This window comes from Pediculus humanus, genomic scaffold (genome assembly GCF_000006295.1).
Source record: "Pediculus humanus corporis 1103172107541 genomic scaffold, whole genome shotgun sequence".
NCBI classification, from domain to species: domain Eukaryota; kingdom Metazoa; phylum Arthropoda; class Insecta; order Psocodea; family Pediculidae; genus Pediculus; species Pediculus humanus.
The window spans coordinates 443,756-461,489 of record NW_002987156.1 but is presented as its reverse complement, the minus strand read 5'-3'; the positions used below and the strand labels follow the sequence as shown (position 1 = coordinate 461,489).

Genomic DNA, 17,734 nt, shown 5'->3' with positions numbered 1-17,734 from the left:
GGAATAGTACGGCAAAATACATTTAAATAATCTTAATAACAGGTTTAAAAAAAAAACAAATAAATTTCACTCGAGATTATTTAAATAAATTGAAAATAAATTAATATCGATTAGTTATTTGTCTAATCCAGTCGAGATAGTGAGATACTCTTACGTAAACACCGGGTACTCCATTTTGACCACAACCGACTCCCCAACTGACAACTCCTACAACTTGCCAAGAACCGCCACGTTCGCAAACCATTGGACCACCACCATCACCCTATAAAATGTTCAAAAATAATTAGTTTAATCCCCAGTTAAGTAATGGTTTCTATTTTTTGTTTGCTATGATTTATGACATTATTTTACCTTGCAAGCATCTTTTCCTTCTTCTCCTCCGGCACAGATAAAACCTGGATGTAATTTGAAATCATAACCTAACCTGGTTTGTTGTAATAATGCTTGACATTGATGATGCGAAACGATTGGCACATCGACTTCCTTCAAATAAAAAAAAAATCATCCGATAATGTAATTTGAATAATAAAATGATTAATGAATTTTTAACTATTTTTTAATGGTTTTTATAAAAATATAATTCGAATAGAATTTTAAGTCGTTACGTCCAAAATCAAATATCATTTTTTTTCTTTTTAAAAAAATTCAATAAGAAAGTTTAAAAAAAAATGTTTGATTTAAATTAATTTATCGAGGATAAGTTAAAATTTAAAAGGCTTTGTGCTAAAAGTCAATGAACTATTTATCTACATAGATTTAAATTCAAAACATTTGAATCTGATAAAACGTTTTTCGGTCGCAATAGCAACGATTACAATCAAACTAAGAAAATTTTATTTGATACACATGAACGATACTGACTAGTTGTTACTTCCTTGATTAAAATGAAATGAAATTTTAGAAAGTTTTCAAAAAAATACCTTTAGAATGTTTTGATATTTTCCGTAATCTCCAAAAGCATCTTTTCCCCAACCGGTTGTCCAACATCTACTTCCTACAAAATCTGTATGAGGATCTGGAAGGCATGCGGCACTAATGTGTGGGTTGTTTATTAAATCGACAGGTTTATCCATACGAAGTATGGCAATATCATTTTGTAAAGTTCCAGCGTAGAATTCTGGATGAATTTGTAAAAGGGAAACATCTCTTTCGATGTACGGGTAGAATTCGACATCGTGATTAACATCCCATTCTCCCAATCTAACTCTCAAATCGTAATGGGTGTAAGTTTTAACGCAGTGAGCGGCTGTGATAATGTGTAAGTTGTCGATCAAGGTTCCTCCGCAAACGTAAACAGATTCTTGAGGATCTTTTTTAAGGATAGCTACTTGCCACGGGTATTCACCTACGGGGGGGTCATTAAAATATCATAATTTGTTTTTTTTTTTTCATCTTTATTCAAGCGGTAATGAAATAAATCTGGTCGCGATAAACTCACCGAATTCACTTTCTCCATCTACATATGTTGGAGTCTTAATTCTACCGTTGATTCCTTGAGCGTTTCTTTTTCCACATTGTCCTCTATTGTGATTGTAATTAGCTTTATTCGGTCTTCGGCAACATACGTAACCTGGTCCACATCTTCCAGAGGAACCTCCGTAATAAGCTTGTCTCTGTAATTAAAAATTAAATACATTTTTGGTATTTTTTGTTTTTTTTTGTTAGAAATCGATCATAGAAACTTTACAAATAAATTTACCCATAATTTTTTTATTATCCTTAATTACGTAATATTTTACCGACAATTATTAATTAATGATAATAATGATTTAAATAATGAAATAGGAGTAATGAACAATGTGATGATTTTTACAATGAAAGAATTTTAAAATTATTTAAATTTTTAATTATTTCGGAGTAGATCTAATTTTTTTTTTTTTTTACTTCGGGAGAGGAAGTCTTACCTTTTCTACGTATTTTTCTGAAACATCTCTTTTACTTCTCGGAAAAGATACACGGTCTGATGATGACTGATGGTTAAGATTGAATAGTTGATGAGAGGAAGATGATGGCGATGCTGGTAATGTTAAAGGGTTATAAAAGTCATTTGATCGAATGTCAGTTGTCTTTGGTCTAGCAGAAATATTTAAACTTTTTCCGTTTCGCCTGTCAAAGCTTTCGTCGTACGTATCGTATTTATCGTAATAGTCGAAATCCGACAAATGTTCCGATTCGTAATCGTTATAGTTATAACCGTGATAGCTGCTATAAGATGATGTGTGCCAAGGTTTGGAATAAATAGGTTTGTCGGCATGATAGTTATATGGTTTTTTATATGTGTGCGAATAATGATAGTGATGATCGGTGTGACCGTGATCATGTTCGTGATCGTTTTCGTAATGTTTAACATATTCATGATCATTATTTATATTGTTTGCAATTTGATATAATAATTTTTTTTTAAAATCCCCGATTTTATGAATGGCATCGTGAGTCGGAGTCACGTGGAGATTTACAAAGGGTTTAACTACTCTTTCCCCCGAATCATCTTTAGTAACCTGAACCGAAACTAATGGGTTTACAGCTACCGGACCTATTTTAACCCCGTTCCCGTTTAATGAACTACCGTACGGATTGATTGATTGATGGCCACCCAATAGATTTAACGAATGATCTCCGGATTGAGGTAGGCCAAAGGATACACCATACGTTGGCGAAACCTTTAATTTGGATATCTCCTCTTGGATTTCGCCATTAAATATACGCTGTAACGGAAAATATTCCGAAGAATTAAATATTTATTCTTATAATAAAAGGGTTAATTCGCTATGGAAAAACTACGCTAACGGTTAACTTTTACGGTTAGACGTTAGGTTTAGACGTAAACGGTGTTTCGATTGACTTTCGAAGTTTGTTATCCAAGAGAATTGCATCCCATATTGTTTCGATGATCGGAGAAAAATAATATTATTGCAACGGTTTTAAAATTTGGGGGGGGGGGAAATTATTTGGTTAATCGTTAATTGCGTCGAAGTATATCAAATTTTTTTTTACGTAAAAAATTTAATATTCTATTGTAAAAAAAAAAAAATTTTAGTTAAATGATTTTCGCAACCATCACCGTGTTTGGATGTTGAAAGAAAAAATGTGTGGGGTTACTGGAAATGAAAAACTAAAATGGCGTTTCATGTTAAACTTACCTTATGATTGTCAAATGTTTAATAGTTATTTTAGTGAAAATAAGTAAACTCACCGGTTGAATTTCTGATTTGTCTTCTCCATTTTCATTTTTGCCGGGAGCTTGCCTTTTTGATCTATTTTTGGTTTCATCTTCCTCGGATTCTTGTTCAGCGCTTTCTTCAACGCTTTCTTCTTCGCTTTCTTCAGATTCACTTTCTCTTTTGCTTGTGGTTTTTGCTTGATGAGAAATGATTGTACCGTTACCGTCAGTAATCACGACGTCTTCCAACCCAATGGCTTGTATGTCAGTAGGGTTACTTCTTGGATCGATACCTAGAAATTTGATAGTTTTACATTTCGATTTCTCTTTGATCATAAAAAGTATTTCTTTTTTAGAATCTCTTTATGAAAAATTAAGTTTTAATTGGTTTAAAGCTTACCATTTCCTTCGTCCTTTCTTCCAATTATATCGTAACTGGGGCATTGACCAATTGGTACACAGGAACATCTTTCGAATTGATCGGCTCTTGGTGTATGGTAAGAAGAAAATCCACCAGCATAATTCGAAGATGATGATGAAGATGAAGAGAAAGAAGAACTTCCGGCATGAGAACTTCCGCCTAAATAGAAAAATTTTTTTATTTAGGTTTGAGGATATTTAGGAATGTAATATTCAAAGTTATAATGAAAAAAGAAACGGTTTAATGCCTACCCTTTATGTTATATTGTTTCTTATAAAAATGATCTTGATTTAAATAGCTTCCACCTGAACCTGATCCATACGATCCGTGACTACCACCGTAGATTCCATTAAAAGATCCACCAAATTCACCGGGTTCAACCGTTTCATAGACAGAAGGTACTGGACTAGGACCATATCCGCCAAACGAACCAGCCGTCGGAACTGGAACAGGTTTTTCGACAATAACTGGCCGTTCGACAACCAAAGGTTTTTGTGCAATTGCTAATGTAGCTCCTTGAGAAATAGCTCCAACATGGGCAACCCCTCCAGCTCCAACTGTTCCTGAACCGTGATGAAAATGATGATGAACATGTTGCTGAACTCCGGTACTGGCAGAAGCTCCTAAATAATTTAACACGATTATTAAAAAGTTTTTTTTGAAATTGGAATTCAAGATAAAATAAAAATATTATGTACCTTGAGTATTAACAACTACAGTAGATTTTTCACCATGATGTATTTGATGATGTTCAGCTTCTCCATGAACAAACGGAGGTGGAACTTCATGATCTATGATGCCCCCAGGCCCAGATATGTCTTCAAAATCTGGTTTTTCATAAATTGGATACGGTTTTGGTCCAAGTGGTCTGTGTGGTTTATATCCAAGACCTGGAGGTGGTGGTCCATATTTTCCAGGAAATGGTACTGGACGTGGTGGTCCGTAAGGTCCAACTAGGTAGTTCGGTTTAATGTGATGTGGGTTGCGTACGGGAACGGCAGGGATAGGGTGACCGACGGGTTTAACAGCTACTGGTTGAGCGTATATTACATCACTGGGATGAACAGATCCTCTTTTAGGTTCAATTTCATCTTCGCACTGAATAAAACAAATAATACATTTTTTAAAAAATTTTTTCGGGTGTATTATTTAAAATTTTTTCAACGGTTTATTTTTAATTACCTGCATGAGACCGAGATTACATAATCTGTCTTTGATGTAATGCCTGGCAGTCGTATCGTTACCACTTTGGATAGCATGTTGAACTTCAGGATCATTGTATATTTGATTATACTCTTGTAAAATTCTACCTTGTCTACTACTCTGAAGTATATTATCTGCCACTTGATCAACAGATTCGGTGTGTCTTATTTGTTTTTGACTTTCGCTAACACTTTCTTGTTTTTCCGATCCTCCGATCCAAGACCAAAGATCATCCGCATTTGACTCCGAATTATTAGCCAATGCGACTCCCAAAACCAAAAATGATATCCAAAGAACCTTCATACCTAAAATTAAATAAATTTTCATAAATATTTTTTTTTTCGAAAGATATGATGCTAATTTTTTTATTAACACCCAAAACACAATAATATCATTACGTAATTAAAAATTTAAAAGAAAAAATGGGGAGAGTGGGGGAGGGTAATCGTGATATAAGTTAACATTTCCAAAAAAAAAGAAGATACGCCTTAATAAAAAAAAGTTTAATCAGCAATGCTTTTTTGCAAATAAGTAAAACCAGTTTTTTTATTTTTGTTTTCGAACTTTCACTTTTGATGATATAAGTATTGTGTATATGGCTGACGCGTGGGTAGTCAAAACCTTAAACGTTTCATTTTCGATTGTACGATTGTATTTTCTCAAGGAAGAAAATCGGGAAAATTCGAATCTCACTTTTAATTTATCACGTGGTGATGGTGGTGTAACACTTTTCCGAAACAAAAAATTTCAATACAAAAGGGGAGAGATATTTTCAATGTTACTTTATAAGTCTTAAGTTTTAAAGAAAACTAATTGAATCATTCGAAATAATTTTTTCTTTTTTTCTCCATTGTTTTAAAAAAAAATTTTTTTTTTTAAATCAAACGCGTGGAAAATTAAACGTTTTCCCTCCTTTCTTTTTTTTTGAATAAAATAAATAAATTATAAATAATGGTAAAGTCAGTCGGTAAATTTATGTAAAATCCGCATTCGACGTCAAAAGTGATAAATTTTTTTTTTACGATTACGTAACAAGTTTAGAAATTATTTTAAAAGAAAGTAAAAACATTTTATTATTATTATTATTATTTTACGAATTCAATCGCCATTGTAATCTTAAAAAAAATTTACAATCTAAAATTTCACTTTGAATTTTTTTTTCTTTTTGATTTTTACTACGCGTAACAAAATTATTATTATTAAATTCCCGGTCATTGTTTTATTTATTATTATTTCCGAAAATTTAATTTTTATTAAAAATTTTAAAATGCCATTTTTTTTTTTTAAAAAAAAAGAAAACTTCCATCTTGTCGGTTAGAAAATATTAAATTATATAAATTAAATCACAATAGGGAAAAAATAATTACATGAGAAATACTATGTAAATAACTTTACATTGTTTAGAAAGCAATGAAACAAGAGAAATTTTCTATTTCTTAACTATTCATTATTTTAATTTTTTTTTTTTGTACGGTAAAGTCAGTTCATTCGACGATCCGGTTTATTTGTTCTTTAATTATTTTTTTTTTTTCATGGGCGAAATTTTTTTTTTTAATCGAAAAAAGTTAAGGAAGAAGGAAATTAATGGTCCCTTTTCCATTCGATGATTATTAATTATTATTATTATAATCATAATAACGATTATTATTAATATTGGTAAAAATAAATGACCGAGAACGAAGATAAACGGACGGACAGTTAGAAAGAGTGAGAAAGAGAGAGAGAGAAAAACAACAAATATTATACAATAAAGTAAAAGACTTTCACTTTTTAAACGTTTTTTTTAACCGATTGTGTCATGGTCAGAATCTTGTATCTTGATAATGAAAACCCTTACATCATTTATTACTCGATTTTATTATTGATTCGTTATCATAACTCTTCGTTATGATTATTATTTTAATTAATTGCAAAAAGGTTAGGAAAAAAAAAAAAAGAAAATTTTTTACTGAAGAAAAGTCGATAAAACCGGAAGGAAAAAGAAAAAGAAAGTCACAAAAAAATGTTTTTATTAATTTTTATCTTATGTATTTCCGGTTTGCCTTATCGCAAAGATTTGAAATCTAACGAATTACGTTGATTATGTTAAGAATCGTTTTAATATAAGATTGCGAATGATTAATATTTATCACATGGTTATGTAATTTATTTAAAATTCATAACTAATTTTATTAAAACTTTCATAACTTTTTTCTGCGTCATTTAAAAAAAAAAAATTACTTTAATTGTTGTTAAATAATTTTAAAACTTTTAAATTTTTTTTTAAAACACTCGAAATTGTATTATCAGTTACTGATAAAAAATTTAAGTAAAAGTAAATTTAAATTATAATTTAGAAATTTATGAAAAAGAAGAAATTTTAAACAAACGTACCTGATTTTATTTAATTTAAAATAAAGTTTAAGTACCAAAAAAAAAAAACAGCCGAAAAAAAAACCGTAAAAAAAATAAATAAAAAAACTTTTTTTGTTGTTTGTTGTTTGTTGTTGTTTTGATTGTAAAAACTTTCACTTCACTGACCACGCGTTTGCACTCACTTATAAGTTATGTTAACCGTTGTTGAGGTAATTTTAGTTTTATACGACTCCAGATCTTTTGTTTTTTTTTTTTTTTTAATGTGGTGGTGGTGGTAATATCGATGATGGTAATTCTCGGTATCATATACCGGATAAATCCTTATTGCAACATTTTTTTTTCCAGTAAAAAAAAAAATAATAATAATAATTTTTATATGATTTAAAAAATTTTACGTACGATCCGCGTTTTTGACCCATTTAAAATTAATTGATACGATTGTTTCGCTGGATAATTTTTTTGGAAATTCCAGCCGAAAATTTATAATTAATAATTTTTATTATTTTCATTACAAAACTTTTAAAAAATTTATTATTATTATTTTTTTTTCTTTTCAATTCATTTAATGGTAGCCATGTTTAATTTTTAAATCATCGTAAAAAATTTTTTTTTTTTTTTAAATTTCTGGAAAATGGGATTTTTGACGTTGCAAAATATTTATAAAAAAAAAATGTTTTAGCGTTACGATACAGGCACTTAAAATAATAATAATAATAATTGGGTTTTTTTTTTAACCATTTACGAACAAAAAAAGTTTTTTTTTTTTTTTTGCCTTTTGCTTGACATTTTCGTGTCCCCGTTTTTTTTTTTTTTTTTTTTTTTTTAGAAAAAAATCAGGTCTTCAATCTTTACAAGTTATCACAAAACTTTTTTTTTTTTTAGAACATTTTTTATCGTCAATAAAAAGAAATACAGTAATAGGATTCTTCTTTATTTATTTATTTAAAAAAAAAAAAAAAAGTAAAATAAATAAAAGAAAAACTTTAGAGCTTCCGAAATTAAAAAAAATTAGGTTAGTGATTCCAGATGGAGAAAAACGAAAAAAAAATTTTTTTTATTTATTTTTATTTTTCCTCCTCTTCGTGTTTCTTATTATTATTCTTATTATTATTATTATTATTGCTTGACTTTTTTACAAACGTACGTTAAACGTGGATTTAAAATTTCAACGATTTAATATAAAATTTTTATTAAAATTTTGTATAAATAAATAAAAATGAAATTCGTTACTCGATATGTTATATTCACTTCCGGCGGATACGTATATATTTTTAACGTATAAAAAAATTATTATTATTATTATTATTATTATTACGTTTAAAATTTTTATTATCATTATGAATTTAGTGATGAGGAAATAAATTTTTTAATTTTTTACATTTAATAAAAATCAAAATTGAATTTAATATTTAGGATTTAGGCTACCTATATTTACATAAGTTTATAAAAGTAATTGATAATTTATATTTAATTTAATTTATGAATGAATTATATTTGTTTCGTTGCTTTATTATTATTATTATTATTGCTTGTTTATTTGTTTTTAAATGGGGAAGAGAGAGAAAGAGTAAGAGAGAGAGAGAGAGAAAGAGAGAGAGAGAGTGAATAATTTTATTTACATCAAAGAGTAAAACGAAAGGTTAAATTAAATTTAAAGAAAAGAAAAATGGTAGGAAAAAATTATATACGTGTTGGCGCGAGGAAATTTTTACTTTGAAATAATGATAATGATAATAATAATAATTAATAGAAGCTATGTAATAAAAGTGAAATTATACAAAATCAGAGGCGCATCTTGATTGTATCCTATTCTGTAACTTTTAATACTAATTGATGAAAACAAAATAAATTATTAACTTTAACCTTGGGCGGGTAGAATTGTAATACCTGTCATTGACCTCGAATTGTTTATTAAACGAGTTGTTATCATAGAAGTTTCGGACTTTCCAAAAAAAAAAAAAAAAAAAAAATTTTCATGTCCTCATTTTTTCACCTCCTCCTCGTCTTCTTCTTCTTTTTCTTTCTCTCATTCTTTCTTTCTTCTAGGAAATCCTTTGTTTATTTTTTTTTTTTGTGGGGAAAAACCCGGGGAACCACGTGACTCATTTTTATTTAAAAAAAAAAAAAAAAAAACATTAGTTTACTTAATAAATAGTAATAAATAAATCGTTAACGTAAAATGAATTGGTTGAAAACGTAACAAACGCGCATGAATGATAATGATGATGATGATTGTTGCGGTTTAAAAACGTTTAATTTTATTATTATTATTATTATTATTATCTCATTGTAATTACCAAACTGGGTTTTAAATCGGAAAAAGAATGTTTGTATTGGTGTTTATGTAATGACGATTTTTTTTTTTTTCTCTGTATTTAGATCCCTTATTTTTTTTAATTTGCATAAAAAATATTTTTGACATTTTAAAATTATTTTTAATCGGTCAATCACTTTTATCAACGCAAAAAATTTTGCTCTTATCGATGGAAAAAAACAATTTTTATTTAATATAATTACTTGTAGGAAGAAAATTAAAGATTTTAACCTGGAAAACCATATATTGATAACGAGTTAAATTGAAAGCAATCACCGCCCACGCGAAAAAAAAAAAAAATATACGTATGAGACAGTATTATTATTATTATTATTATTATTACTAGTACTTGTTTTACGTATAAATTTATTAATTAGTTTAAAATTTACAAAAACTTATATTTCCTATTTATTTTTTTTTTCTACGATGACCGGGTCGTGCAAATATTTTGCTACTAAGTTAAACATTCGTTAATTAAAGTTTATCGACCTTTTATCGATGATAAAAATATTTTCAAAAAAATCATTTAAGGTTTATTCGGTACCTGAAATTGTCTCTCTCTCTCTCTCTTTACGTAACATTTCGCTTAAAAAAAGAAAAAAAAAAAAACTTGTTGCGAAGAAAAAATTGAAAAGTTGTTTGTATTTATTTTTGAAATTGAATCTTGAAATAGATATTGAAATGCGCGCGCGATTTCAAACTTCATATATCTTTCGTTTAAATGATTTTAATAATAATAATTATCACCGTAATAAAATGATTATTATTATTATTATTATTACCCCATAATATTACTAATTTATTTGGTACAATAAATTATTATTTTATAATTAATTTTCTGTTTGAAACAAAAAAAAAAAAATTTTTTTAATTTTCGAATGGATTGTTATTATTATTAACCACCGTGTCGTTTTCTTCTTACACGATAAATTAAATTTAATAATAATAATAATAATAAAATAATGATTAATTTATTTTACGTGTAATTTTTCGGGGATTTTTTTTTTTCATAAAATTTCTTAACAGTAATAAATTTGTTTTTTTTTATTTAGTAATAATTTATTAATTTTTTTTTTTTTGTTTCTTACACCATTTATTGCGATCGAATTGCATTAATAATATTAATAATATTAATGATAATAATAAGGATAATTAAAAATGATTGATGCACATTATTAGTCACGCGACAAATTATCAAATAAAATGTTTTCGTATTATATAATTATCGTGCGATTAGAAAAATGATAGCTTAAGGAGATTTAAATTGAGTTTAACCGATGATGACAACATTTAAACTCGTTACTAATTTTTTTTTTTTTTTCTATCCCGGAGTTGGAATTGGGGGAAAACAAACAAACAAAATGTCGATATCGTAGCCGTTTGCGATTATTTTTTCCAATTGTTTTTCTTTTCTTCTCTAAACGGAAATTACCAACGTTTTCCATTATCGACATTTTAATTATTATCATTGGTAAAAAAAAAAAAAAACGTTTCTGTTGTACAAGGAAAGGTTTTATTATTATTATTAATAATTTTTTCCTAATAGATTTTACGTAAATAATTATTTCGGTCTATTAATTAAAAAAATAAATAAATAAATAAACGTCAAACGGAAGTTTTGTATCCGAAAACAAACAAACAAAAACAAAAAAAAAAAATTTTTAACCGTTTAAGTAATAATGATATAATAATTTCGAATGTTTCAATCATTATTATTATTATTATTATTATTATTATTATTATTATTATTATTATCATAGTAAGAAAATGATACTTTTTGTTTATTTTTTCTTTTTTTCTTTTCTTTTCAAATTCATTTAACCGAAAAAAATAAAATAAAATTCTAAATTATTTTAAACGACGAAAAAAAAAAAAAAAGTTTAAAAAAACAGAGCCGTGGCGTTTTATTACGTAATTCCTATGATATAATAATAATGATAATAATAATGAATGGCGTATTTTAGTTACGACACTGTCCGACCTTTTAACCGTAACTGGATTTACCCGTAATCAAGGGATTCGCGTTTGGGAATTCCCAAATTAAATTATTCGATAATATGTTTGTTTACAGGTGCCCCAGTAATTTTTTATTTTTTAATTTTTGATGGGAGAAGAGGGGACCCGGTAAGAAGAGTAGAAAATGTTTAATTAGTTTATTATTATTATTAATAAAATTTTTTTCGTATTAGCGTTTTGTAAACACGTGGATCAGGATGTTTTGTTATAAACAAATTAAAAAATGGGGATTTGTTTGCTTTAAGAACGGGACGAACAAACGTGTAAACTTTTGTTTGTTACACAAAAAAAACCGCGAAAAATTTTTATAATAATAATAATAATTTTAACAATAGTTTAGAGGATAATTTAAAGGACGGAAAGGACATTTTGACGTTTTTTTCGCCCGGGATTTTTTTTTCTTTCATAATTTCGATGTTTTAGGCTCCCTATTATTCAATAAGGAATTGACGGAGGTCCCCGACGTAATAAATAAAAAAAAAAAAAAATTACGCATAAAATCATTTGTAATTCTAAGAATGTTACTATTACTCACGTTAACACATTTTCACTTTTTATTAATGTAAAAGAAAATGGATATAGGCATGCGATCATTGGCATTGGAAATCCTCTTTATAATTATCTTAAGTTTTTTTTTTTTTTCGATCTAATACTTTCGTGAAGATTTTTTATTTTATTTTTTAAAGATTTTGCTTTTGCTTACGTCATTATTATGTGACATAACAAAGTCAAAGACATCGGCGATAAATACTTTCACCCGGAGCCGGATGTTAATTTATAATACCTATCGTACCTAGAAAAAAAAAAATCATTCTTTCGCCCGCTCGAATGATTTCAAATTTAAATATACATATGTATACATAATTTAAAAAACATTCGAAAACGTAATATCGATGAGGAGGAATAATGGGGGGGGAGTGCGCGTTTGTTAACGGTTTTACCAGTTTTTTTTTAATTTCAAAACGAATTTTTTAACCTTTTTCGTGAATTGAATTTAGGAATCATTTTGATGGGTTAAGGTTATCCATTCATTCATTGATTTATTATTTAATAAATTAGACGTGTCATTAACGAATCACTAAGAATAATAATAATTAATTTTTTTTTTAAAGCTTTGATCCGTGCAATCTCTTTTTTACTTCTCTTCTAATTAATTAAACCTTTTAAAATTATTATTATTATTATTTAAAATCGAGAGTCGGTAGGTATCGATATGCTGCCACTTAAAAGGAAAACTGTGTCATTCTTGTTTCATACGTTAAATTGCCAATCGTAACAAACAAACAAACACATAAGAGCAAAAAAAAAAAACAAGGTAATGATTTCGTGAGCTCTTATTCGTAATCGGTTTGTTTCATTTAAAAAAAATTATTATTAATGACAAATAACAAACAAACAAACAAACAAACACACACACACACCCGAATGTATTCGGTTGTATTGTTGTTATTAATTACGTAATGATAACAACAACAACAATTTCGGAGTATTATTTACAATGGATTGCCTTGGCAAGTAATTATATTAAAATCGTCGCCAACGGATTTTCCACAGATTTAACGAAAAGAAACGCAATCACGAATCCCCCCACACACACACACACACACAAACGGAAGGATGTTTATTTGAATGAATCCACTATTGAAAATCCCAATTAACTTTTACTTTCAATAAAAAAAAAAAACATTCATTTGATTACAAACAATCGAAATTTTTTTCGTTTTGAATTAAACATAAAAATGTTTAACGATTTATTATATATACTAAAAAACAAAATGGCCGAAATAAGATGAATGAATAGTTAAAAAAAAAAAATACGAAAGAGGATATCCGCGTTTGTTTCTTATAAGTTATTTAAAAGTAATTGTTTATCATGTCCAAAAACAAAACAAAGCAAAATTTTTTTTTTTTATTGTCGCCGTTTGAATTTACCTTCCTTCCTGTACCGGAAACGAATGTAAGCAAATGAAAATGAATTATAATTTATTTCCGCATTGCGAATTTTTTTTTTTAACGGAAAAAAATGTCACGTCGTTTTAAAAATAATTTTAAAAAATTTTTACCGTAAAATTATTTGGAAAAAAAAAAATCCGTTACGATTATTTAAAAAAAATTTTTTGTTTTCGAATAGAATTTTTGTGAAAATTATTTATTATTATTATTATTATTTTAAAACTTTTTTTTTTTTTGTCACAAATTGTAACGTTAATAGAAAGTTGTAAAGGTGTAGTTAACCAGTTTCCTTGTTAGTAATTTTTTTACAGAAAGTTATATCAGAATTATAATTTTAGACTCGTTATACATATTATTTGCAAGTCTATAAATGTACTCGCGAATTTATTTTGTCACATTTATATTTTAAAAAAAATAATTTTTCAACTTTTTATGATTGTCATCTTAATACTCGTTTTTTTTTTTTTTTTTTTGGAAACGATTATTTTGGGGAGGTTCAGGTAAACTGTGTCACATTACCGTCCCACGCTCGTAAAAATCTTATTCTGCAAATTTTACCTTATTTAAGCACGGCATGGAACATAACTAAAATATTGCAGGCGTTAATTAAAAAAAAAAACGTGGTCTTATTAACTAGTGACCCGGTGAACTCTTTCCCGATGAATTTATTAACCTATTGACATTGAATTCCGATACGTATTGTTATTGTTTTCAGTTATTAAATGAAAAAAAGAAAAAAGAAAAGTTCAATTAATTGACATTGATCGAGTTTTCCAAGTAAACAAAGAAAAAAAACTAATGATATTATTACGTAACACGTCGTCTGAAAATTAACTATTTTTTTTTTGTTGTTTCCAATAAAAATGAAACAATAAAATTAGGGCAATTGTCCTCTACGGTATTTGTCTAATAATTTAAAAAAAAAAAAATTGGGTTAAAAAAAAATTGATAATAAACTTGAAAAATCAACAGCAAAAATTAATTTTTTTTTTGAAAAATGACACAAAAAAAAAGAAATTAAATAATTTTCATTTCCGGTTTTTTTTTTAAAGAGGCTAATATGATGACCGTAGTGACACATATTTTTTATTTTTTTAAATGTGTCGAAAAAATGTCGTGAATAATAATTATTATCAACAGCAGAAAATATTTCGGATTATCCTTTGCTTACGTCATAATTTTCTTTTTTTCATTTAAAAAAAAATTAACGCGACGAAAATTTAAAATCAGACGTATTTATTTAATTATTATTATTATTATTAATTGTTTTTATCACAAATAACTCGAACGATATTTAAAATCCCCGTTTAAAAAAAAAAGTCGATTGATTATTATTATTATTATTTTGTTTTAATTTAGAGGGGGGAGGGAAAAAAAGAAAATTTTAAATTTAAGCGACAACACCTATAATTTTACTCTACTTAAAAAGGTAAAAACGTAAGTTTTCGAGTAATTTTTAACCCCCTCCCTTGTTTTTTTTTGGGGGGGGGGGAAATATTTACTACTACTGGAAAAAGAAATTTCTGGAAATTTTATATCGTTACACCTTTGTAAATGGGTTGTAATTTTATTAGGAGCTGTTTCGGGAAATTTTTTTTTTTTTTTTAATTTCAACGCATCCCGTCGAGCCTTTTTCTTTTTTTTTATGGCACACTTGTTTACATCCGTGCACGCACACACACCCGGAGCATTTTTTGAGGTTGTTGACCTTAATAAATTATCATCATCTGTGTTCTTTTTTTTCTTATTGTTATTATTATTTTTTTAAATCCTTTTTCCTTCGGTTTAATGCACTCGACAAAACCACATTAACGATGACGACGACTGGAAAATTTTATTTAGGTCGTAATAAAAAAAAAAAAATTTATTTTTATTTTTAATTCTTTTGTTTTACAAAAAAAAAAAAAAAGCAGTCGGCTGTTGTATTTCCGGCACTCGGGGAAAAAAAAAATTAATTTTTTAATATTTTCGAAAAAAGAAAAAATTTTTTTATTACGTCACAGGTAGGGGAAAAAAAAAATTCGATTTATGATTTTTTTTTGCGCGCATCATTAAAAAAAAAAAATTATCGATAATTTATGTAAGTAGACAATTACGAAAAAAATTTTTTTTTTATTGTTACGTATTGTTATAATGACAAAAAAATAATTTTTTGGGAGATGTTTTTGGGGGGAGAACGGGGAGAGGGGGGGAACACGAGAGGAAAACAAAACGAAAGGAAATTTTTGTAAATTTTTACTACTTATTAAAAATTATTGTTTTATTTGTTACTTAAAAAAAAGAGAAAAATTAAAAGACGAAGGGAAATTATTTATAAAAAAATTTTTCAAAACAATGTTGCCAACATAAATTATTTACCGGAAACAAAAAATCAAAAAAAAAAAAAAAATTTTAAATTGATTCTTTCTTTTCTTTTTCAACTTTGTCAAAAAATTTTAACAAATGAAATAAATAATAAAAAAATTTTTGTTCGTTTTTTTTTGAATGAAACTATTATTATTATTATTTTTATATTGTTATGGTAAAGAGTTTTTATTTAAACAAATAATTGTTTTTAAAAAAAAATTATTATTTCTTCCTACCAAAAAAAAAAAATAAGAATTTTTTTTTTTTATTTGTTTTTCCAGAGTTTAAATTAGAGATTGAAAGAGGATTATCGTAAAACGGGGAGTTTAAAAAGTTTATATTTAAATATTATTTAGGTCAACAACTTTATTTTATTTATTTTTTTTTAAAGGCCGTTGAACTTTTACTATTATTATTTTTTTTCTCCCCATTCATTCATTTTTTTCCATTTCCTTATTTATCATTCTTTTATATTCCTTTTATTTTGTTTTTTTTATATGCACAAAACATTTTTTATTGCTGGAAAGAAAAAAAAAAAGAAACAGAGGAAATAGAATAATAAATTTGGGTCAGAAGTATATTAAAAATAATTAATCTATTATAAAGTGTGTTCGTATTCACTAAAAAATAAAAAATTAATTTTTTTTTTTTTAATAATTTTTATTCGAGATATACGATTTGTTGTTGTTGTTGTTTGTTTGTTTGTTTGTTTTTCGTCGACGATCATTTTTGTTTGTTACTGTTTGTTTATTATTTTCACGCAAAAATTTTAATCTTCCCTTTTTTTTGTATTACATAAAAGCGTTGCAAATTGCCTAATTATTTTTACAAAGGCGTTAATCGTTTAAATTTCTTATTAATTTTATTATTGCAAGTGTTTGGTTGTCATTGTTTGTTAACGACTCATCAGAAATTTATGTTTTGTTTATTTTTTTAAGCAATAATCCTTACAATAATTTATATATATATATATATATATATATATATATATATATATATATATATATATCATTACTCTACATTTTTCACACACACACACACACAAACACACACGTAAACACACATGTACACATGCAAAACAAACTCATTCACGCCTTTTAATATTATTATTATTTTAATATTATTACATATAAAAATAATCAGATAAATTTTTTTTTTTACAATTTAATTTACCCATTTAATTATCATAAATCGGTAAAAAAAAAAAAAATGTTTAGTGACCCACTGTGTCGTCGTCGTAAGAAATTACATAATTAATTATTACAAACGATAATGATCACGGTTTGAAAAACATTAATTGTCACTTAAATAAAAATTTTTTACAAAACTTTATATTAAATCATTAAAAAGGTACAAACAAAAAAATAAAAAAAAAATTTATTATTTATTATGAAATATTACGCAAATGATTTATTATTATAAAAAAAAATGATGATGATGATGATAATACTCATTTGTTTTACTCGTAATTAAAACGTTTTACATGCGTATGCGCGATTATAACGTGCGTGATTATTATTATTTAGTTTGGTAAAGTGTGACGAAGACGACGAAAAAAAAAAATTTTTAACAAACGATTGGGAAAAAATTCGAAGGGAGTCAATTCCAACAAACAACCAAAAAAAAAATGAATTTAAAATCTAATTTGTATCGTATATCGTACTCGTACACATTTATACCACGTGATATATAATATTGATAACACAACACCCGATAATATTATTAATATTATTAATTATTTGATAAGAGCTTATCAAAAATAACATTCAGTATAAATGGTTTAAGTCTTTTTAATCTCATTAAGGTTAGGGCTTTCTAATTAAATCCGCCTCATTTTAAAAATATTTACTACATTACCGGAAGTGATTGATTGGAAAAAAATTTTTTTTTTTTAATAAACATTCATTGAATTAAAAAATAATTGTTGAATGATCAAGAATGATTGAATTTTTTTAATTAATTCGTA

The 17,734-nt window shown here is 26.6% G+C and overlaps 1 protein-coding gene across 1 annotated transcript; it reads right to left on the bottom strand.

Moving 5' to 3' along the window:
* Positions 1-100: 100 nt before the first annotated feature.
* Positions 101-5,087, bottom strand: Phum_PHUM192460 (uncharacterized protein; the record flags this gene model as incomplete). The annotated part of the gene is made up of 10 exons (XM_002425280.1): positions 101-262; positions 352-483; positions 921-1,345; positions 1,439-1,613; positions 1,905-2,705; positions 3,194-3,453; positions 3,561-3,740; positions 3,833-4,204; positions 4,280-4,679; positions 4,764-5,087. 10 exons carry the CDS (start codon positions 5,085-5,087, stop codon positions 101-103), a joined length of 3,231 nt encoding a protein of 1,076 aa, XP_002425325.1.
* Between the last annotated feature and the right edge of the window lie 12,647 nt (positions 5,088-17,734).